The 23,395-nt window shown below is 38.6% G+C and overlaps 1 protein-coding gene across 1 annotated transcript in view; it reads left to right on the plus strand.

Moving 5' to 3' along the window:
• Positions 1 to 20,655, plus strand: part of LOC146003192 (protein amalgam-like) — a 586,579-nt gene extending 565,924 nt beyond the window's left edge. Inside the window, exons 4-5 of the mRNA XM_083141378.1 lie at positions 11,751 to 12,041; positions 19,864 to 20,655. Of these exons, the coding sequence (XP_082997504.1) occupies positions 11,751 to 12,041; positions 19,864 to 19,982 (410 nt within the window). The 3' untranslated portion in view covers positions 19,983 to 20,655. The remainder of the gene's footprint in view (positions 1 to 11,750; positions 12,042 to 19,863) is intronic.
• Positions 20,656 to 23,395: the final 2,740 nt, after the last annotated feature.

Consider the following 23,395-nt stretch of genomic DNA (forward strand, 5'->3'; position numbering starts at 1 on the left):
CAACACACATACACACTGCAATAACACAAACAAGTAACGGCAAGTAACTAAGAATAACACTCTTGCGCACAGTACGAAATTAACAAGATCTTGGTTTACATCTGCTCGACACTATATTCACAGCTCTGTCTTCATCTAGTCGCGAAGGAACAAACAACTCGAGCTCGGAGATTTTGGATTGCAAGGAAGCTCACGAAAGCCACTGACATTTAACGGTTTCGTCTGCAGCGTAATCTTGATACAGTGTTGCACATTCGAAACCTCCAAACGATCCCCATCGACACAAAACTCTTTCAAGGATATAAACTTAAGGAGGACGTTACTGGTCAAAACTATGATTAAAATGTTTTATTATCTGTGGCTCTTAACATCGTTTCTAAAGCGTATTTATTTGTGTATATAAGGGCAGAGCTTGGATGAATTACAGAAGAACTTTTGAGTGTTATAACACAGGTTAGTGCTCGTTTTGCAATATTTATATAAATGTCTGCATATGTCCATAAAAATAAGCGGGCATTACAGGCCGCAAATGTCGGCATCTCCGTCAGTGCCAACCGCCACGCTTCTCCCGATCTTTCAGCTGAAGATCGAAATGAACGCTCGGTAGTTCCGCTACAATACTGCCGATTTGCTCGCTGCCTGTGACATGAACAGGTCGACGGTTGAGGTAAGATTGGCACGGGAGATACCGTTCTCGCGTGGATTAATACATAAAACTTGATGCAAACTTAACATACTTCTGAATTCATTTGCTCACTTATTAACTTTCCTAATTGTTTCATACACGGACATATTCTTAATTATCTTAATTGGCTATTTACAACATTTTATTAACTTCTTCTATAATTTTTATACTCTTCCTTTATGTATTTTGGATTTACTATAATATATATAATCACTCTTCTCCGCTCCTAGATTCTACAATGAACTCTGCTCTTCTTTATATGGCGTGCTGCCATCTATCGTCGCTCTCGGGAAACATTTCTTCCTTGCATTTCTCATTGTGTCGTCGGAACTGGCACCAATCTCAAATTTAGACTTTGTTTTCCAGATAACTCGCAGACTTTTATAAAACGGGATAAATAGTGGCTTTTTAATAATATGTACCGGGACACGCCTCTGAAACGGGACATATTGTCACCCTATTATTAGAGGCTTCAGGAGTTCTGACTCGCTCCTAAACTGCAAATGCAGAACAACCATAGATGTTATGAAAGTAATCCCACTCTACCAGTGATGTTATGTACGAATTCATTGGTGGGACCGCCAGACAGTGGCAGGAGAAGCGGATGCCCACTTAGTCAAATAATTCATCCATTTACTGCGTTCACCGAAAGAAGAAATAGAGAATATTAGCCTAAGTATGCATTTTAATGTCATTATGGATATATATAATTTCAATTAGTTCATATAAATAATGCATGATTTCTGGGGACAATTAAAGTAAATGAGTTACAACCTTGAGTGCCAAACGGAATATAAATTTATGGAATCTTTTTAGTATGTTTGATTGATTTGGATTATTTCACTTTGCTTTTGTGGCACTTTTGGCTAATTGCGAAGGTGAGGATGAGTGATGAAATTGATAAAGGGACAGTCACGAAGAACACCCGTGCGACGAGCAGTGTAGGCTTTAGAGAATGTGTTATTGATTCTATAACAAGGGAAATATCCAAACAGTGTTCTTAGATTAAAATGCTGTTGCTTTGGTATGGAAAATATACATATGCCACGGCCTAATGTAATACATATACAAATGAAAATCGTGTCTAGTTGAAGAGCCACGGTGTTCTAAGTGGTAGAGCGTCTGATTGCCACGCGGGAGACCTGGGTGGGTGACCTAAGATCGGAATTTTTCCGGCCTTATCCCCGCATAAAGCAGCTCTAGGGCTCACCCGGCCTCAAATCAATTGGTACCTTGGGGGTAGAGGCGCCTGGAGAGTGATGCTGATCACAAGACCTCCAAACTGGCCGAGATCGAGAATGTGTGGGGCCCTACCCCCACATCCCCTAAATGTGCCTTCATGACACGGTGCTATACGCACGAATTGCGAAGGTGAGGGTGAGTGATGATATTGATGAAGGGACACTCACATGCCCAGGCCTGGATTCAAACTCAGGGCCCCTAGCGTCTTATCTCGTGCTAACCACTCCACCATGCTGGTCGTTTTTAGTGTATGTGTTATTTATTCTGTAACAAGGGAAGTTTTATAACTACTGAACATTGATTTTAGGTTAAAATCAGTGGCGTAGCGGCCGCCCCCGCCCGGCCTAGATGTAGGGGCCCCGCAATGTTTTCTCTACACTGCTGAAAATTTCAGAAATTCAACACATAGTGTCGGTTATTTCTAAAAAAAATACGAAATAGACAAAATGTAGGTCAACAATGACAAAATTTGAACTTGAAATTCACTAAATAGAAACTTCCTATTGGTGAACTTTGCTGTATAAACAGAGTTACTGTAATTTTCGAGTCCGTGGACACCACACCACAAATAACACGACTGCTTTTTTTCTATTTATTTATTTTCATGTGGAAGTTGTCGAGTTGGTTCCCAGTAACATATTATAAGACAATGTCCGCGATAATAAGCAGGGGCGTACTGGCTTAATCTAAGGGGCCATGGCCACTTAATCTGTGGGGCCTCAGAAATGCCGTATTAATTTACTTCTCGTAAGTTCCTCATCTCACACCTTTATAGATATACTGTTTGTCGCAATATTATAGAGTATAAATTGTCTGCAGTTATGAATCTAGTAAGAAAATTCAGTTGCTCGGACAGTCTGTTTTTTTATTACCACACAAACAAGAAAACTTGGTAATTCATGAACTTTTACCAATAATATTAGTTAAAATGTAACTTCCCTCGAAATATTTTCAAAGGGGGCCTCAGACTTTTCATATTCAAATAAAAATAGTCCACACCTGTTAAGTGTTGCAGATTATTTTAGCTATAGCGTGACAAGGTAGTTCGACTTTCTTTTAAGGGGGTAGCTAACTCTTGTACGTCCGTTACCCTCTGACTTATTTTTTACTAAGGGGCCCCCAATATTTTAGTTGCAGGGGGCACCCAGGACACTGTGCTACGCCACTAGTTAAAATAGTGTTGCTTTGCTGTGGAAAATATGCACACGTCACGGCCTAATCTAGTACGCACACAAATGAATATCGTGTGTGTAGCCGTTAGCCGGCAATAGTGCAACGATGGTTTGCTTGACAATTTACTGTCTTCGAAAAATAACTTTCTGGAATGTTGGCGCAGCAAACAGTTCGTCATTTGCAAACGGAAGAAGAACCGAAGTAAACGGGTAACGGACCATAAAACGGGAAGTGACGGTGGCAGCAGGAACATTCAGTGAATTCCGAAAAGCAAATTGGTTACGTCGCGATATCGCTCGGCATAAAATACGAGGCGTTCGGTGACATCGCTGGGATACCTGGCCGTTTGCGAACTGGGAACAATTCCTGTTTTATTCGCTGGAACATCCGAGCTCGGCGCAACAGCCGAATGACCCGTGCAGAGGGGATAAAAAAAAGAGCATCGCACGAGTCTAAAACAGTTCACTATTTTTATGCCCTCGTGCAAGGATAACTGACAGTTTTATGTCCGTATGAAAATGTATTTTAATCCATCTCGAAACCCTATCTTCTCGTCAAGCGGTATGCAAAAAATAACGCCCCTGCGATGAAACGCGCGAAATCACATAAAATAAAGGCAATCAACTCTTTAAAAACACACACGCAGCTCCCATACGCCCATCCCCTCTTTTTCCTGTATGGGCGTGCATTATTTTGGCGATATCTTCATCGTGCTCGTTTTTTTTCCCGACATGGTTGCCAGTGGAGGAGCATAATATTTTCGTTTTCCACTAACCTAACCTACTATCCTTGCTAGAAGATCATGTGCTGTATTCTTCCTCTAGGGCGTTCTCAAAATGAAGCAATGGTGTTTCAAACCTGGGAACAATGTTCAGGCAGGAGTAAAATGCCTTGATATAGAATCAATAAAATATTGGAAAATATACTTGATACTTAGATGCACAGTATAGAATAACAATATTGATTTATATTTTACGTCGTTCCTGCCACTTTTGGTTAATCGCGACGATGCGGACGAATGGTCTAAAGGTGAAATGGTGTGGTAACGTTGTCGCCTTGTAAGGGTTTTCGGGTTCGATACCCAGTGGAGACGCATTGCTCAGTGGTTCTCATTCCACTTTAAACTGTAGGTCCAGTCCCGATTAGCCTATCTGTGCATAAAGTGGACTCAACTCAAGATGTATGAAGGGACAATCTCAAACATGCATGAAGTACACAACACGAGCTCTGGGTCCAGACGCCATGGCCTCGATAGTCTGCAAAATGCATTGGCGTGTCTCATGAAAGGGTCATCCCATTGCACTCAGACATCAACAATAGACTATATATACTTGCCTGCAACTGTAAAGAATACATCTAAAACGCCGAATGCAGGCTTAATTATTGTTGTCACTTCCATAAAAATTCAACACCCTTTCAGGTCAGAAATTGGACGCAGCAGTGCAACATTAATTTATACGGCATGGATGTTTACGCTGTAATAAAGGGAACAGGGCAGATTCACACACATGCCAGTAACCCATGAAAATGTACGACTCATAATATCGAATTGATTTTTTTGTTAGCCTAAGTAATTTTTTAGAGCTGTCAATCCTGCTCCAGGGAAACACAAATATGAACATTTAGTGATTTCGTAACGTATCCTGAATGATAGGCAATACAGGCATATCGCCAGGTTTACCGTCGACGTTTTTTTGTTTCTTTTATTTCCCTGTGTTCCTAACCGATCAGTTGTAATTCGTAATAAAAGCACGGTATTGGAAGGGGCGGCGGTACATTTCGAATACGAGACCAGGAGGGTGGCGAATGGCGTGTTACAGGGAAAGGGGTGAGGGTTGGAGGCTGCGTCTCTGAGTGTGACCTCCCGTATGTTTGTAGCGGCAGTCGGATGCGGAAAATGTGTTCAGTTTTATGGGACATTACGAGGGACGGTCGTTAGAGCGTTTGTGACACGGGAGTTCCCCGTACAATGATCAACTTGCCGGTCGCCGCATACAAAGGGCGCCGGGAGTGTTGGGAGTACGACATGATTTTGCTCTCCTGCCGTGTAATTGAAGTAAAGCAGACGCCGTGCTGTAATTGTTGAGTTTATTAGTTTATGTATCTGTTGCACCTTTCTTTACTGCGTGCATCCATGAATGCATATAGAAATGGAGCTGCTGTTTGATACTCAAGTAATGATACATGTTGAATGTGTTTTTCATTTCTCATGATCCCACACTGAATGATAAGCGATGGTGAGCTCCAGTGCGTGAAGTAGATTATCCCACCCTTCTGGAAAATCAAATACCTACATGTAGAATTTTTAAAACCATTTAGAGTACGTTCAAAATGGAAAAGATACATGGAGAGAGAGATATAGGAATGAGGAATGGCAGAGATAGATGGGGATGTGAATAAGGAATGTTAGAATGCTAGACGGGGAAGCAGAGGAATAAAGAAAGAAAGGTAGACGAGAAAGCATAGGAATTAACACGGGGAAGCTGGAGTTTGAAATAAAATGAAGGCAGACTGGAAAGCAGGAGGTTAAAAGAGAAACGAGGTACACGGGGAAGCAGGGGTTAAAAGAAAAGGAAGGCAGACTGGAAATTTATTTATTTATTTATTATATTGAACTCAACAGGTTTACACCAATTTACAGAGTTCACATTGTAATAGAATAGTACAATTTCTTATACAATACATAGAATAACAATACTGTAGAGTTTCATAACATATTTCCATCTATTTTTCTAGCCAATGTATTCATAACTGTTTTCTGGAATTGTGAATATGCCATTGTGAACAAATCGACGCTTGTATTCTCTTTCTCTATAGCATTGTAGACTGCACTCATTCTCCAAATAGGTGACCTTTTCATGATATTTGTTCGCGCTTTGCTCACATAGAAGGTTCCATGCTTGGGTCGCGTTTTAATGTTCGGAATGCGTATTTTGAATTGTGAAAGCCACAGAGGAGATCGAAGTTTGCCGTTAAAAATTTTCCAAAGTAGCATAAGGTCTCGGGCTGTCCTTCTGTGGTCAAGTCTGTCCATATGGAATTGCTCTATTAAGTTAGTATACGATTCGAACCTGGGGTATTCGCCTTCCAGTTTGAATTTCATGTATCGCAATAATTTTGACTGTACACGTTCTAAATTTGCTGTATGTTTTTGAACTTCTGTGTTCCATATGACAGAGCCAAATTCGAGTTTTGTACGTACTAGAGAATAATATAATATCTTTAGTGTTTGTGTACTTCTGAAGCCCCTGCCCGTGCGAATAATAAATCCAACAAGCTTGTACGCTTCGCTTATTAATTTGTCCAGATGATAGGTGAACGTTAATTTAGAATCAAAAAGTATTCCTAGATCTCTTGCCTTTTCCGCTTTCTTAAGGTTAACATTATTTATTTTATACTGATAATCTATAGGCGTCTTTTGCTTGGTGTATGTAACAGAGAAGCATTTTTTAACATTTAGGGAAAGTTTGTTATACGAACACCACGCACTCAACCTATTTATGTCGCGTTGTAAGGAGGCACAATCGTCTGCACTTATTCTTTTGTAGAACTTTAAATCGTCAGCAAACAAGAGTTTGCGAGAATCAATCAGATGTTCGGGTAAATCATTAATTAACAACAAAAATAGAAGAGGCCCTATATTGGATCCCTGAGGGACGCCCGAGCTCACCAAAAATTCATCGGATGAGGAGCCTTTGTAGGTGACATACTGTCGCATGTTCATTAGGTACGACGCCATGAGTTTTCGTAGGGAGTGTGACAAATTAAAGCTACCTAGTTTACTCAGTAGTACGTCATGGTCTACTGTGTCGAAAGCTTTTGAGAAATCAGTATATATCACATCTACTTGCCCCCCTTCGTCTAATACTGTACTTGTATAATGCAATTTCTCTCCAAGATTTGTTTCAATCGAGCTGTTAGGTAGGAATCCATGTTGAAATTCGGATATGGAATTTTTCACATGGTTAAAAATATGCATGTATAGTATTTGTTCTAGTATTTTCGCAGGAGTGGATAAAATAGAAATAGGACGGTAGTTTTGTATCGTATTGTTTTCGCCCGACTTTTGAATTGGACATATAGCAGTCACTTTCCATCTATTAGGAAACTGCATAGATGATAGGACAGAGTTGAAGATGATAGACAGAGGAACCTTTAAAACATCAGCGCAACCTTTGAAAATGTATGGTGGGATTTTATCAGGTCCAGCGGACTTCTTTGGTTTTAACTTTTTGATAGCATTTTCGATTTCATTTATACTGATTTCTTGAATATTCAGTATGTCTAGCACTCTACTTTGTGGATGCTCTGTCATAATTTCAATATTATACGTGGACCCATTGCCTGTGTACACAGACTTAAAGTGTTTCGCAAATTCTTCTGCAACCGCGTTTACGTTTAGTAGGGGCTCACCATCCTCAGAAACAGGGTGTTTTGGTTTGTCGCGTTTTTTACTATTTATATACGTCCAAAAGAGAGAAGGGTCATCCTGCATATTATTTTCAACATTTAATACATAGTTATCATACGCAGCTGATATTTCTTTTTTTACTAGTGATCTAATTCCTCTAAATTTATTAGCATGGTATTAGCCTACACTTTGTTTCCACTTTTTGTGGTGGCACGCCTTTGATTTAATTTTCTTAATTATACTAGTCGTAAACCAGCTAGGATATTTTGGCGCTTTAACGTGTCTTAAAGGGACGCATTCATCGAGAGATTCGTACAGTACATCATAAAACATGTCTACCATTCTTTAATCTTTAAGATCTCCCAGTTAACAGCAGATAATTTATGGTACAGTTTCTGAAAATCAGCCTTTTTAAAGTTGTAAGAGAAATTGCCCTGCGAGTGTTTACAGCGTGTTTGCTTTACATGTTTCGCTTCTAAAATAAGACACGGGTGGTGTTTGTCCTCGGGTACCAGGGGGTCCGGTTCTCTTGTCAGTTGCAGGTTGGGAACGTTTGTAAGTACGAGATCTAGGGTTTTGTTGTTGCTATTTTGAATATCGTTTATACTATGCAATTGATGGAAGCACATAAAATTATACAGGTCGCGACAAATGGGAATTGACTCAATAAGATTGTAGTTATTGTTTGTTATGCATGGAATGTTAAAATCACCTATAAGGAGAATGTTGTGCGCGGGTCCACAATATCTTTCAATAAAAGCATAGAATAAATCGTACGAATTACTATTGCAGCATGGTGTGATATAAACTACACAGACGTATAGCGATGGCAGTCCCCGACTTTTAATTTTCACGATCACAGAATCAATATCAGGATTTTCATCATACTTACATATAAGCGTTGCCGTGTATTGCTTCTGAACAGCCAAGAGCACGCCCCCACCCAATTTTTTCCCTGAGTTACAAGCACTTCTATCGCTTCTAAACACATTGTATCGATCGTCAAATATTTCAGCATTGGCGTGTTTGTCGGTGAGCCATGTTTCAGTAATAGCCACGGCATTATAGTCGTTACACAATATATTATTAAGAAATAACTGCATTTTAGTGCGCAGCCCCCTAACATTTTGATACACTACGTCAAAACATCCTACCTGGTCCAAACTGGCACGTGCACTTGCTTGTTTACATTTCTCGAGTCCGCGTTCCTCCCTTCAAATTCTCTGTAGGTTGTTGCCTTGGCGCCTGGGGTACCGTTGAACTAGAGGAGGGGTGGAATCTTGACCTATTTGTCGAAGATGGCCATTGTCCTCTTCCTTTCTTGTCACAGGTGGGTGATTAGTGGAGGGGGGAGCCTGTTGCTCGCACTGGTTTGCAGACGGAAGTGTGGACGCTGTCGCTCTTGCTTCTTCCGATGTTGTCAGATTTCCAATGTTGAGGGGGGAGGGGAGAGCCTGGTTCTTGGAAAACGAAGTGTCCGAAGAAATTTGTGTCTCCGGAACTCCTACATAATCGCTCTGGTTGTCTTCCAGGTCCCATATGGAATACTTTTTACCGTTTACATTGAGGTACTACTTGTACGTGAGATGGGCTTTGCATCCTTGTTGCCTGGCTTCGAAGAGATGCTTCTTCAGTCGCTGCCTCTGTTGACGAACAGCAAAGCTGTTCGATATAAATGTTGGTACCTTTGAGTTGGTTGAGGTGGTTAAAAGAAAAACGAGGTACAAGGGGAAGCAGGGGTTAAAAGAAAAGAAAGGCAGACTGGAAATCAGGTGGTTAAAAGAAAAACGAGGTACACGGGGAAGCAGGGGTTAAAAGAAAAGGAAGGCAGACTGGAAATCAGGTGGTTAAAAGAAAAACGAGGTACACGGGAAAGCAGTGGTTAAAAGAAAAGAAAGGCAGACTGGAAATCAGGTGGTTAAAAGAAAAACGAGGTACACGGGGAAGCAGGGGTTAAAAGAAAAGGAAGGCAGACTGGAAATCAGGTGGTTAAAAGAAAAACGAGGTACACGGGGAAGCAGGGGTTAAAAGAAAAGGAAGGCAGACTGGAAATCAGGTGGTTAAAAGAAAAACGAGGTACACGGGAAAGCAGTGGTTAAAAGAAAAGAAAGGCAGACTGGAAATCAGGTGGTTAAAAGAAAAACGAGGTACACGGGGAAGCAGGGGTTAAAAGAAAAGGAAGGCAGACTGGAAATCAGGTGGTTAAAAGAAAAACGAGGTACACGGGAAAGCAGTGGTTAAAAGAAAAGAAAGGCAGACTGGAAATCAGGTGGTTAAAAGAAAAACGAGGTACACGGGGAAGCAGGGGTTAAAAGAAAGGGAAGGCAGACTGAAAATCAGGTGGTTAAAAGAAAAACGAGGTACACGGGAAAGCAGTGGTTAAAAGAAAAGGAAGGCAGACTGGAAATCAGGTGGTTAAAAGAAAAACGAGGTACACGGGGAAGCAGGGGTTAAAAGAAAAGGAAGGCAGACTGGAAATTAGGTGGTTAAAAGAAAAACGAGGTACACGGGAAAGCAGTGGTTAAAAGAAAAGGAAGACAGACTGGAAAGCAGGGGGTTAAGAGAAACGAGGTATACGGAGAAGCAGGGGTTAGAAGAGAAAGAAGGTATACTGAGAAAGAGGGAGTTAAACGAAAATGAAGACAGGCGGAGAGGCAGGGGATTGCATGCTCAGATACTGCATTGCTTGATCCAGACGTAAGTGGTTACGGGATATGTGCACTGCAGTGTTTTATAGTATTTATTGTATGATTCTTTGCTGAGGGTAGGTCCAGAAATAGGAGGGAAACATTTAGTTCCCTCTGGTAGTCACTAAAAATTACCTTGCTGCTTTAAATGTGAACACTAAAATTATAATTAATATAGTCACCTTTGAAGCTTTCCTGCTCACGAATGGTAGAGGTTTCTCGACCAAGTGAGTTCTGGAAAATTTTCCAAACTGTCCAAAAGGTTGGGAATGTTTCTAGAACTCACCTTGCTCTATAGAACCTGTTAATGTTGTTCATGATGAAAAAGAAACTTTTGTTAAAGTTTAACGAGAGATTTATTTATCAACGTGTTGGTACACAATGTTGATTACAATTGTGTGTTTTAAAAAAAAATGTGCGCCTTGCCTGCGGCCAAAAGAGAGTACTGCGGTTCGGTCTGTTGCTGTGTGTTTCTATCTTCATTTGTAGGACCAAGGTGGTCATTTCGCCGAACATCTCTGTAGGAGATATTGGTTTATCGAACCTAAAAGAATGTTTAATGTTATTTAACATAACCCACAGCGCTACAGCCCTATGAAGAGCCTTGATTACCTACCGACTGCTGGTCTCACTCCCACACTGTTCCTCCGTCACCTATTATCGCGTGGAGATCTTAGACCAGTATTGGGGTGACGGGTGATCAGCCCGACGAACCCCCAGCCGTTGTTGTAGGTCTTCTTGACCAGGTTACGCTCACTCACTCGGAGCTTCCCAATTTCCTCACGATGGTGGGTTGCCACCGGCCCTATACGTAGGCCGAATAAATTCCGACCAGAGCCGGATTCGAACCTACGCCGTCCCGCAGCGAACGATCTCAAGACGAGTGAACGCCTTAACCCGCTCGACTACGGAGGAGGACTTAATGTTATTTAGCATTAGGATTGCTGACAAAGTACTTGCAGTACAGTCACGGGCATTTCTGGGTTATAACAACCCCATTAGCTTTCAATGGGATCATTACAACCGACAAGTGTCCTAGACTACAATGCTTGCTGAAAGTATGCGTATATATACGTTTTCGACGCGAGTATATGTAATTGTGTTTTAAAAGTTTTCGCCTTGACGGAGTGTCAAATGGGCTGTTTTAGTTCCTATTTGTATCGGTTGCTGTGGTAGCGTTGATTCTATACTGTGTCCCGGGAATCTCTGGAGCGAGCGAACGAAAGCAAGTCTTTGCGCAAGTAGTGATTCGAGAGGACTCGACCAATGAACAAGCGGGATTGCGTGGAGAGGGAATAGCGACTGTATTTACCAGCAGCGTTACCTTTTCTAGCGTTATGCTCGGCTCTGTTCCAGAGATTCCCGGAATAGTGTATATTTGTTGATCGCCATTGGAACGATCAAGGTGTGCTCAAACTTCTATGTAGAAGAATTTGAAAGGTTTAGGTTTATCTAACCTGAAGACAGGTTTCTTATAGCATTAGGATTGCTTTATAAAGTGTTTGTAGTGCCATGTTTGCTAATAGTATGTTCCCCGTTGGGTGTGTTGCAGTGTCCAAGGCGAAAATCTTGGCGAATCCTGAGCTGTACATCAAGAGCGGGAGCGACATCAACCTCACCTGCATTGTGCTGCAGACGCCAGAGCCGCCGTCCTTCATCTACTGGTACCACGGCCCCAACGTCATCAACTACTCTCAGCGGGGAGGCATCAACGTCGTCACCGAGAAGCAGACGAGGACCAGCAGGCTGCTCATCTCCAAGGCACAAGCATCGGACACCGGGAACTACACTTGCTCGCCATCTAGTTCGGATTCTGCCAGCGTCTATGTTCACGTGCTGAATGGTGAGTGTTCGCTTCTTTCTTTTAATACTTTGTAAGGTAGGTTGATATATCTAGGCTGTTCGGGAAAGAGCATTTAAGGGCAGGGGTAACAGTTTACGTTCAGCCAGACGTGAAGATCCTAAGCTGTTCCTCTCTACCGACGAGTTTGGGAAAAGAGAGGTCTGTGCGCTGGATGGTTGCAGGAGCAGGAGAAAACTTAGCATTACCTTTGTACGAGTATTATTTGATTTGTTCTTTTGGGTATAAACTTCCGATGGCATAGAAAATCACATGAACTGAAAGAGAACCGGCTCGTGGTTTACAAGGGAGAGACAAATGAAAAACTTTATTTTTTTCTAGTAGATTTCTGCATGTACGGTTGCACAAGTTTCGCTGCATTTTTAGCATAAACTGCATTGCTGATCCACATATATTTTCAACTTTGAGTTTGTGTCTGTATACCTTAAGAAGAATAAGTCTTCGGGGTCCACGTGCAGTCACTTATGAGCCACTGCGAAGGCTTTTCCACACATCTGCCTGCGAACTGAGCACGAACTTTCTCCTCCATTAGTAAACTTGCTGGTGGGGTAAGCATACACAGAGATATTGAATTTTCATTTGCCCAGAAATTTCTGTACGTTTTAGGCTGACAGAGGGCAAGAAACCACTCCTTTTCACTGATGCAGGTGGGTAGAGGCGGCGCCATCCGTAAAATAACAAAAATGGAGTTTTGAAGTTCACTTGATTAGTGTTGCAGCCTTGAAGTCGTTTTGTAAATAACAGTTGATACCTCATGTAAATTTTGAGCTGTATACAGTCTGCCCTACAATTTTTATTTAACGTTTAATGTTTTCATTTGACTCGAAATAATTTCCGATTGGAAAAGTCGAAATTTCCATTTGATTAGACGTAAGTTGAAGTTGCCTCTCCACAAGGAATATATGGGTTGTTCGAAATACTTGCTCGTTTCTGGCTTAATAATAAACTTAAAAAAGCATAGACAGAAATTCATGCTGTATTTTGCCTGTCGTTTTTCAGAAGCACTTCACATTTGGACTTTCGTGAAATAAATGTCCACCTGGTGGGAAACTGTCCCTCTGCTGTAAAATTGCATTTTTTAAGGCTAGACAGTAGCATGTGTTTATTATTTTAGTAGGAAACGTTAGACATGATATGTTGTTGGATCATCACTGTTTATGCTCAATATAAAAATTATACTTGTAATATTTTCTTTGATTTAGTGTGAGGTTAGTGCCTTTTCCGAAGAGCCTAGATATATACATAGAAAAACGTAACGAAAAGTATTTGTGAAAAGATATTTAGTTAGCGTACTTCATCTCTAATCTACTCAGCTCCTATATGTATCATATTTGAGAACTATTCCACGCGAATTTTGCGGTTCTCCAAAATTATCTGACCGCTCTGAAATACTTCTAAGTTCAGAATTAGCAAATGTAGCAACATTGCTCTTGACTGCCAGCAGAATATGCAGGGCATCGTCAAACTAGCATACAATCTGTGTTTGTTCTGTAGTACCCAGCGATGTTCAAGTTCGCGTGGAAACATTTCGTTCCAACAATTTTTGTGATGGACGTTTTTGATCTTGCAGTCGTCGAATGAGCTGGTATCTTTCTCCTGGTTGTTCTTTTTCGGTATCAAATAGTACGACTGCGAATTCTGGCATGTCGTATTGTATGCTGTTGAACTACGTGGTCACGTCGAATTCAAAGCAGTTGCCTCCAGCTGGTTTCTGTGCGCACTGGTAACTGTAAAACTGGATGGGCACATGCGGGTTGGGTTACCCAGCATGTCAGCCTTGTACTTGAGGGCGTAGTTGGATTCGTATTCTACCACGGCGATGCGCAAGTCCACGGACTTGACGTACTTTGCAGCTTCTGGTAAAAGTACCGACGATTGGCGTCCATTTAACGCTTTTTATTTAACGTGTTTTATGAAGCACGTTGAATAAAAACTAGTTTTATAAAGCGCATTCTTGTTTAACGCGTTTTATCAAGCGCGATTTAACGTAAGGCATTTTATACAGTGCGTGTTTTATAAAGCGCGATTTGACTTCACACGTTTTATAAATCGCGATTTTGTTTAACGCGTTTTATATAGCCTCTTCTTATTTAACGCGATTTATATAGCGGAATTTTGTTTAACACGTTTTTATTTAGTGTCTTTATATTCAACGCGTTTAATAATGCGTGATTTAACTTTACGCGTTTTATATAACGTGATTTTGTTTATCGCGTTTCATATAGCGCGTTTTTATTTAAAGCGATAAAACACGTTCTTATTTGACGCGTTTTATAGAGCGCGTTCTTATTTAACGCGATTTGGTTTATCGCGTTTTTATTTAGTGCCTTTAAATAAAAAGGGCTATATAAAACACGTTAAATATAAAGCGATAAAACATGTTCTTATTTAACAAGGTTTTATTGAACGCCATATAACGCGTTTGATATCGCGCGTTCTCGTTTAACGCGTTTTTTATAGTGCGTTCTTATTTAAAGCGATTTAATTCAACGCGATTTTGTTTAACGCGTTTTTATTATATATTCAACGCGTTTTATATAGCGCGTTCTTATTTAACGCGTTATATAAAGCGCTTTCTTATTTAACGCGTTATATAAAGCGCTTTCTTATTTAACGCGTTATATAAAGCGAGTACTTATTCAACGCCTTTTACATAGCACGTTTTTTATATGATTTATGAAGCGCGATCTTTTTTAACGCGATTGATATAGCGCGTTCTTACTTAATCAAAATCGTGCTATATAAAAAGCGTTAACATTTAGAACTTTTATATTCAGCACAATAAAGAACGTTCTTATTCAAGTAGTTCTTATTTCACGCGATAAAGCGAGTTCTTATTTAACAAGTTTTATATAGCGCGTTCTTATTCAACACGCTGTATATAGCGCGTTCTTATTCAACATGTTTTATGAAGCGCGTTTTATATACTGCGTTCTTATTTGAATCGTTTCTATTGAACACAGTTTTTTGTTTAACGCGTTATTTTGTGGCTTTAGATTCAACGCGTTTTTATGTAACGCAAAAAGCACGATATTATTGAATAATTTCTTATTGAATACGATAAAGCACGTTCTTTTTCAACGCGTTTTATATAGCGCGATTTTGTTTAACGCGTTTTTATTTAAGGCGATAAAGCACGATCTTATTTAAGAAGTTTTTATTTAACGCGATAAAGAGTTATTATTTAACGCTGTTTTATAGAGCGCGTTCTTATTCAACGCGTTTTATATACTGCGTTCTAATTTAACTAGTTTTCTAAACACGATTTTCTTTAACTAGTTTTTATTTAGTGCCTTTAGATTCAACGGGTTTTATATAACGCTATTTATATATCGCGTTTTTATTCAACGAGTTTTATATCACGCTATTTATATAGCGTGTTCTTATTCAACGCGTTTTATAAAGCGCGTTCTTGTGTAACGCGTTTGATAAAGCGAGTTCTTATTTAACGCGTTTTATATAGCACGATTTTGTTTAACGCTTTTTATATAGTGAGTTGTTATGTAACGCGATTTTTTAACTCGTTTTTATTTAGTGCCTTTAAATTCAATGTGTTTCATATAACGCATTTTTATTTAACGCGATAAAGAACATTCTTATTCAATGCGTTTTCTATAGCGAGTTGTTACTTAACGCGTTTTTGTTTAACACGATTTTATTTAGTGCCTTTATATTCAACGCGTCTTTATTTTACGCCATATAGCACGTTCTTATTCAACACGGTTTATATAGCGAGTTCTTATTGAACTAACTATATAGCCTTCTTAAACCCGAAGGTTCATAGCTGCATCAACACAGGCCTTCCATCTGTCCCTATCCTGGCAAGATATATATATACTCCTTTCCATCCCTACCGATTTTCTTGAGGTTCATCTCAATCTTCGTCTTGGCCTTCCTACAGGTCTCTTACCATCAGGTTTTCCAACAACAATGCTGTAAACTCCTCTTTCCTCTCCCATTCGTGCCACATGGCCTGCCCACCTAAGTCTTCTTGATTCAATTATTCTAATAATATCTGGACATGAATACAAATTATGTAGTTCTAAATTATGTAACCTTCTCCACTCACATGTCTCCTCATCCCTTTTAGGTCCAAATATTTTCCTAAGGATCTTATTTTCAACTACTGTCAATTTATTTTCATCTTTGAATGTAAAGGACCAAGTCTCGCATCCATATAATACTACAGGTAAAGTTAGTATATTTTAACTTTAGTTTCTTAGATATTAAACGAGAAGACAAAAGTTTATAAAGAGAAAAGTAACATGCATTTCCTGAATTAAGCATGATTTTTATTTCCTCTTTAATATAATTTTCATTTGTTAGTATTACTCCTAACTACTTGAATTTGGAAACTGGTTCAAACGAGTTAGGCAGTAATCAAAATTTAATTATTGATAACAACACTTGGTTTCGGCCTGTGAGCATTTTTTTCTTTTTCTAACATCCAAACCTACCTCTTTAGCTGCTTCGAAAAATATATTAGAATTATTCTTAATTGTATTTATATCATCCCCTAATAAGTGTACATCATCTGCATATGCTAACAACTGAGGCACGCCGTTAAATTTTAGTCCTTCGTTAGTTTCTTTTACTTTCCTAACAGCGTATTCTAAGGCAAAATTAAAGAGCAATGGAGATAATGCATCTCCTTGTTTTAAGCCATCATGGTTTGTAAATTTGTCAGACACATTAATACCCACTCCAATTTTACTTTGTTTCACTGGTGCATACTTTTATCACATTAACAAGCTTCTTATTCCAAACTTGACTAATATGGTATCTAATTTATCTCTTTTGACCGAATCATATGCTTTTTTGAAATCAAAGAATAGCTGAATGACACTTTCATTAAAACGCGTTAAACAAAATTGCACTATATGAAACGTGTTGAATAAGAACGCGCTTTATAAAACATTGAATAGAAACGCGTTAAGTTAAATCCCGCTTTAAGAAACGCGTTTAATATGAACGCGCTTTATAAACCGCTTTGAATAAGAACTCGTTGAATATGAACGCGCTATATAAAAGCACTAAATAAAAGCCCGTTATACAAAATCACGTTATATAAAACGCGTTAAGCTATATCGGGCTTTATAGAACGTGTTGAATAAGAACGCGCTATACAAAACGCGTTGAATATAAAGACACTAAATAGAAACGCGTGAAACAAAATCGCGCTATATAAAACGCGCTTTATAAAGATGTTGAATAGAACGCACTATATAAAACTTGTTAAACAAGAAGGCGCTATATAAAACGCGATAAACAAAATTGCTTTAAGTTAAATCGCGCTTGATGAAAGTAGTTTTTATTCAACGTGCTTTTTAAAACACGTTAAATGGACGCCAATCGTCGGTACTTTTACCAGAAGCTGCAAAGTACGTCAAGTCCGTGGACTTGCGCATCGCCGTGGTAGAATACGAATCCAACTACGCCCTCAAGTACAAGGCTGACATGCTGGGTAACCCAACCCGCATGTGCCCATCCAATTTTACAGTTACCAGTGCGCACAGAAACCAGCTGGAGGCAATTGTTTTGAATTCGACGTGACCACGCAATTCAACAGCATACAATACGACATGCCAGAATTCGCAGTCGTGCTTTTTGAGACCTGAAGAGAACAACCAGGAGAAAGATACCAGCCAATTCGATGACTTTTAACTGAAGATGCCCTCCTCCACCCGCATAAATTCAATACTTGGGATGAATTCATATGTTCTTCTTCCTTGTTGTGCACTGCTCCACTCCTCCTGCCATTTTTTGATTAAGTTTAGTTTAATATCTAGTCGACTTTTCCAAATTGTTCTTAAACCAATAGTTTGAAGCTCGTCTTTGTATTTGCAGATCTAATGGCCACACTCTGGTTATTGCCAGGAGTACCAGCGTTGGAGTTGTGCTAAGGCCCCTGTCAGCCTAATGGGATTTTTTTTTACTTTGCGTACTTCTGAATTTGTTTAGCCATTTCTGCCCATCTACTGGTACCATAACAAGTGATAGCCACAAGTATTGCGTTATGATATGTTCTAATTACGCTCATGGGATGTCTGTAATTGTTTATGCCTGTGGTTGCTATTTTTTTCATTACTGCCGCTGCTTTGTCGCAGCTTGTTTTTATGCGAGGTACATTTGAGGTTGTCTGTTATGTGTATTCGTAGATATCTGGCTGTGACTGGTCTCTTGATGGTTTTGTTTGAATTTTTTATTATTGGTGGGTTTTTTTCAATTGTGCCTTTAATATTAATATGGGTGTCTTCTCCGGGGCCAGTCTCAGCTTGGCCTCAATTCACCATGTTTGTAGCGTTCCAATGGATATTTTGGCTTTTAGTTCAGTGTTCATTCTATCGTTGCTATTACCGTCGACACCTGAGGAAATTCTTGAAGGGCTTTCAGTCCTGGTTCCATAACGATGTTCCACAGTTCCGGTCCGAGCACCGATCCCTGAGAACATCCATTGGTGATTTTCTTCGTGATAGTTCGATATGGACTTATGAGAGATTATTTTGCAATAATCCTTCAGAGTTAGGTATAGGCCAAGAACTTTAAAGATGTATATGGCCACCACAGGTTGTCGAAGGCTCCTGCAATGTCAATATTACGTATTTGGACGAAGAATTGTACACAACTTGTTGTAATTTTCAAATGGCATCTTCTGTGCTTCTCCCACCCGTAAAGCCATACTAGCAGCCAGAAAGTCCGTTCATTATTCTTGTATCAGAGTCGTTTTAACAGTAGTTTTTGTTGATTTTTTTTTATCAAATTTAACAAACATATAGGTCTGTACGATTTACGATTTGTTGGGTCCTTGTTATTTCCTTTAATTAGATGATCACCACCTTTGCCTTTTTCCAGCAAAGAGGTACCCTACTCTGTTAGATGTGGCGTGAATCGCGTTAATGTGAATTCGACGACTGCAAGATCAAAAACATCCATCACAAAAATGGTCTGAACAAAATATTTCTACGTGAGCTTGAACATCGCTGAGTTTGACACAGAGACCAATGTCTGTCATCGACATTTCCAAGAGGAAACAAATTCTTAACGACAGAACACACAGATTGTACCAGAACATCTTGACCGCAGAGAAAACATTTGTGCATGTAAAGAATGCGTGACTGAGCAGTTTTTAGTACTGCTTCATAGTAGAAAATGCCCCAGAGGCTTTACCCTGTGCTAAAGGAAAAAAAAGTGTCTTTGGAAGCGATTTCTTCCTTCTAACTTTTCGCCATCTTCGAAAATTCTGTGCAATATTTGCAGTTTTATTTAATCATAACGGTGGAAGGAAGTTGCTTGAAGCGTTTCGTTGATTGCTCAAGCAACAACTTTTTATTTTACGATAAAATTTGTGCTTTGGACTGTCAAAAATATTGAATTTTGCACAATACTTTGCAAGACGTAAATTGTTTGTAATTAACCCTGTCTTTGGTCACGCTTGATTGGTTCTTATTTAATGCCTTTTATATAGCGCGTTTTTATTTAACTCGTTTATATATAAGGCGTTTTTTATATAAAACACGTTACGTTAGATATTTTTATGTAAAAACGCGTTTTATATAGAAACGCCTTATATATAAATGAGTTTTTTATATAAAACGAGTTAGATAAAAAGCGCCTTATATAAAACTCCTTTTTTATATAACGCGGTTTATATAAAAAACGCGTTTTTATATGAGGCGTTTCTTATATAAAACGCGTTACATAAAAAAACTAGTTTTTTTTTAAAAAATTAGCAACCTCTTTCTAAAAAAAATATCATTAAGTCACTGAGGAAGACTTGCTTAAATCATAATTTCTTCTCTTTCAGGCGAGCATCCAGCAGCAATGCAACATGGGAACAGCGGCAGTGGTGCCATCTCCTGGTCGCTTTCGGTCCTCCTCATGGGACATCTACTTCAGAATGCAGCCTTCCTAGTGGCCAGGTGATGAAGCTGAGAAAGCCATTCTTTGTAGTGCCCTCAAGTTCTAGTCCATTGTGACCTGCGACGAAAAAAACAAGTCTTATTCAGATCATGGACAAAAAGTGTGGCGGTGCATTCCTCTGCAAGAGAATAAAATTGGTGAATTGACAACCACTTGTTTCTTTCCCTATCGTACTCTGCTTTGTGAAAGCCTGTACAAGAGTTACCCACAGGGTTCAGGGATTAATATATACAAGACAAGAAGCATGCTGTTTGTACGTGTGGTCTTCACATTCCTCTACCGTGTGTCTGGTGGAAGTGAACAGTGTCATGGATCAGTGTACTCCCATCATGGCAATAGACATGATCAAGTCACAGGCTAGGAGTGCCTTACCAAAGATGATGAACATCACAATCATTTGGAAAAAAAGTGATAATGCAACAAGTATTGTTAACGTGTAACTTACAAAAGTGTGTAAAGAAACACTTTTAATTATTTGCTATACAATGGAAATATGTTAGGATTGACACTAAAAATGCATTTACAATTAAAAAAACAAATTTCCATATTGAAACTGATGTAGGTTGGTAATTTTATGGCCATAGTGTGTGAAACATAGATTTGGACTTACGTGTGTTTATCTGGCAACTCCCTTTAAAACCACCGGCCAGTCTTGTAGCCAACCATGTAAATAAAACCTGGAACCATTTATCGCTGTTATTTTTCGATTAATGTAACAATTACCTCTAAAATTTCTGTCACAAGAGTATAGAAAATAACTTGAACATTCAGCTCAGAAGATCAATTTCCATGGTATATAACAGAAATTAAGTTTCCTATTATTTGTTTGGATTATTAACCATTTCTCTTAGTTTTTTGTACATAGCAAAGGTTCAAAAATGCATTCTGTATTTATCGCCACAGTAATGTACTGCGCTATGTAAAGAATTGCATCATGATCAGTAATATATGACGTTACACCTGGTCTAATCTGGGCAGGTAAAGAAATTCCAATCACAATGGTTAGAAGTCCAAACAATTCATCATTAATCAACCAGCACTAAACAACCACAAACATGAAACTAAATTTCTTGTAATTGCATACAGTAAGTATAAAAACCTTTCATTGGCTAAATTCTATAACAGTCGTCTTTATGAAAAGATTCTGTAAGGTTATAAACCAGGTGAGATCTGGAAAGGTTTCTGAGCTCCTGAGAGCTAATGTCACACTCTTCTTCAGCACAGATGAGAATGACGTAAGCTTCGAAACTTTTCCAGAACTCACCTTGTCGATAGTCTTAGAGAATATGTTCATCATTTGTAGCCAAGAAATCAAATTTCTTGGTAAATTGATACATATAATTAGAGAAGAATATTTACACACCAATATTGAACAAATTTTAAATATTGCAATGTTCAAAATCGAAATCAGTTCAAAGTGGTATCGGATCAGCCCTATTCTATACATTTCAATTGTCACTTATGTACAGGATGGGCCAAAAGTCTCAAGCAGACATTGATTTAATATTATTGTGAAATAAAATGCATTAATTAATGCAGAAACTCTATACAGCTCTCAATCGCCGAATTGAATTGCGTCCCCACCACGGCATTGGGATTATCCTTCTCACGTTGTGTAGTAATAATAATTCATATATTTTCCGATAAGTTAAACATTCAACCTACGACAACCTTTCACATCAATAATACATCCTTGCACTCTAAATAGTATAAAATCGTGATTGGCCCACTCTGTACACTTATTTACAAACCTTTATAAGTATTAACCCTTGCTTACCCAAAGGAAGGGGGAGCAGGCTCACTATCTTTTGTTTTTGTTTTATTTTCAACTGTAAATGTTTTTTTTTAATTCAAAATAAATTGCATTCTTCCCTAGAATATTCCTAATGTTTCTACAATTCTTTTGTTCATAAAATCATAAATGAAACCTACAGAGGAGACAAAATCCATTGGTACAAATATAATATCCATACAAATATAATATCCATGCCTGTAACATTGTACAATTGGTTGATAATGATGGTAATTTTTGGAATTATTATAATTACTAAATAACTGCACATATATAAACAACAAAGCATTTATACTCATAAAACATACACTTGCAATATCGTGATGCAAGATTGATAAAATATGTGACATTTGTGCAATAGCAGCTTATTTTTTATTAATAGTAACTTTTGTAGTCACTACACCTATGTAAACAACAAGAGAAGCATTGATTCAATAACGAAATAGTTTATTAAATTTTTGTAATAAAAAAAATGTGTGACCTCCGAGACCTAACTCAGGTAAGTTAGTTTCTTGTACAGTATTGGTAAGCTAGAGTTAAACACTACTATTATAAAAACCCTGAATGAAATACAATAAAAATTCCTGTAGGAACAGCATACATTTCATGATCGGTTTAAACAAGAACATTAAATGTAGTGTAGTAACTCATCTCTTGGTTCTTCTCGATACCCCCCATGGATTTACTTCAGAATGCAGCGTTCCTAGTGGACAGGTGATGAAGCTCAGAAATCCATTCCGTGTAGTGCCATAAAGTTCTAGTGACCTGCAACGACAGACACGAATCGTATTCCTGCTACTTTAAAAGTAGAAAAAAAATAGGTTTGAAAGTTATAAAACATGAAATACAGTACATGCTTACAAGACAAAACAGAGAGGTAGATAATAATCAAAATCTAATTCAAAATAACAATTTCTCTGAATCAGTTTCTAAATTCAAATACTTCCTAGCTAAATTAAGATAAAATTAACATGAATTACTTGAATCAAGAGTTTGCTTCTACTTTGACAAAACGTACTTAATTTTACCTCCCTTTTGCCCATGTTGTTTTATTTAGAAACGTTAATCAAAGTATTAAATAATTGATTATTTAAAAAAAACTTGAACAAAAGACAATAAAAATTTATACAGTATATGTGACTAATTTAAAGTTCATGATCGGTTTAAACAAGTAGGGGAAAGTGGGATATATTTGAAAATCCTCAAATTCCAGACAAAGTGAAGAAATTGTGCTGAGTTGAGAGCAGTGTCAGTAGATGACTGTGCTGCCAACCGGCAGTTGGGCCATTCATCAGCAATTAAAATTTGAGGTTGAAAAGTTGTTAGAAAATAACAACCATGTAGAAGGTTAGTAGGTAAGTTTGATTATAGAATATTATTGCTTATGGATAGGCTGTGTGTCCTATTATTATGAAACTCATAAAAATACTAGCTTTTTCCTATCATGCCTGGATTTGTCTGTCATAACCCTGTAGGGCACAAAGTTATATACAAGTTAATCATAAAAATATTCCACGCGATATTAAATAGTGAACAGTTCGCGTAGTTTGTGTATGACAGGAACTCTGTTTACAAAATTGTAGCAAAGTGGACAACTATTTTACTAGTGGATAGCCATGAGGGC

This window comes from Lepisma saccharinum, chromosome 19 (genome assembly GCF_977018435.1).
Source record: "Lepisma saccharinum chromosome 19, izLepSacc3.1, whole genome shotgun sequence".
Taxonomy (NCBI): domain Eukaryota; kingdom Metazoa; phylum Arthropoda; class Insecta; order Zygentoma; family Lepismatidae; genus Lepisma; species Lepisma saccharinum.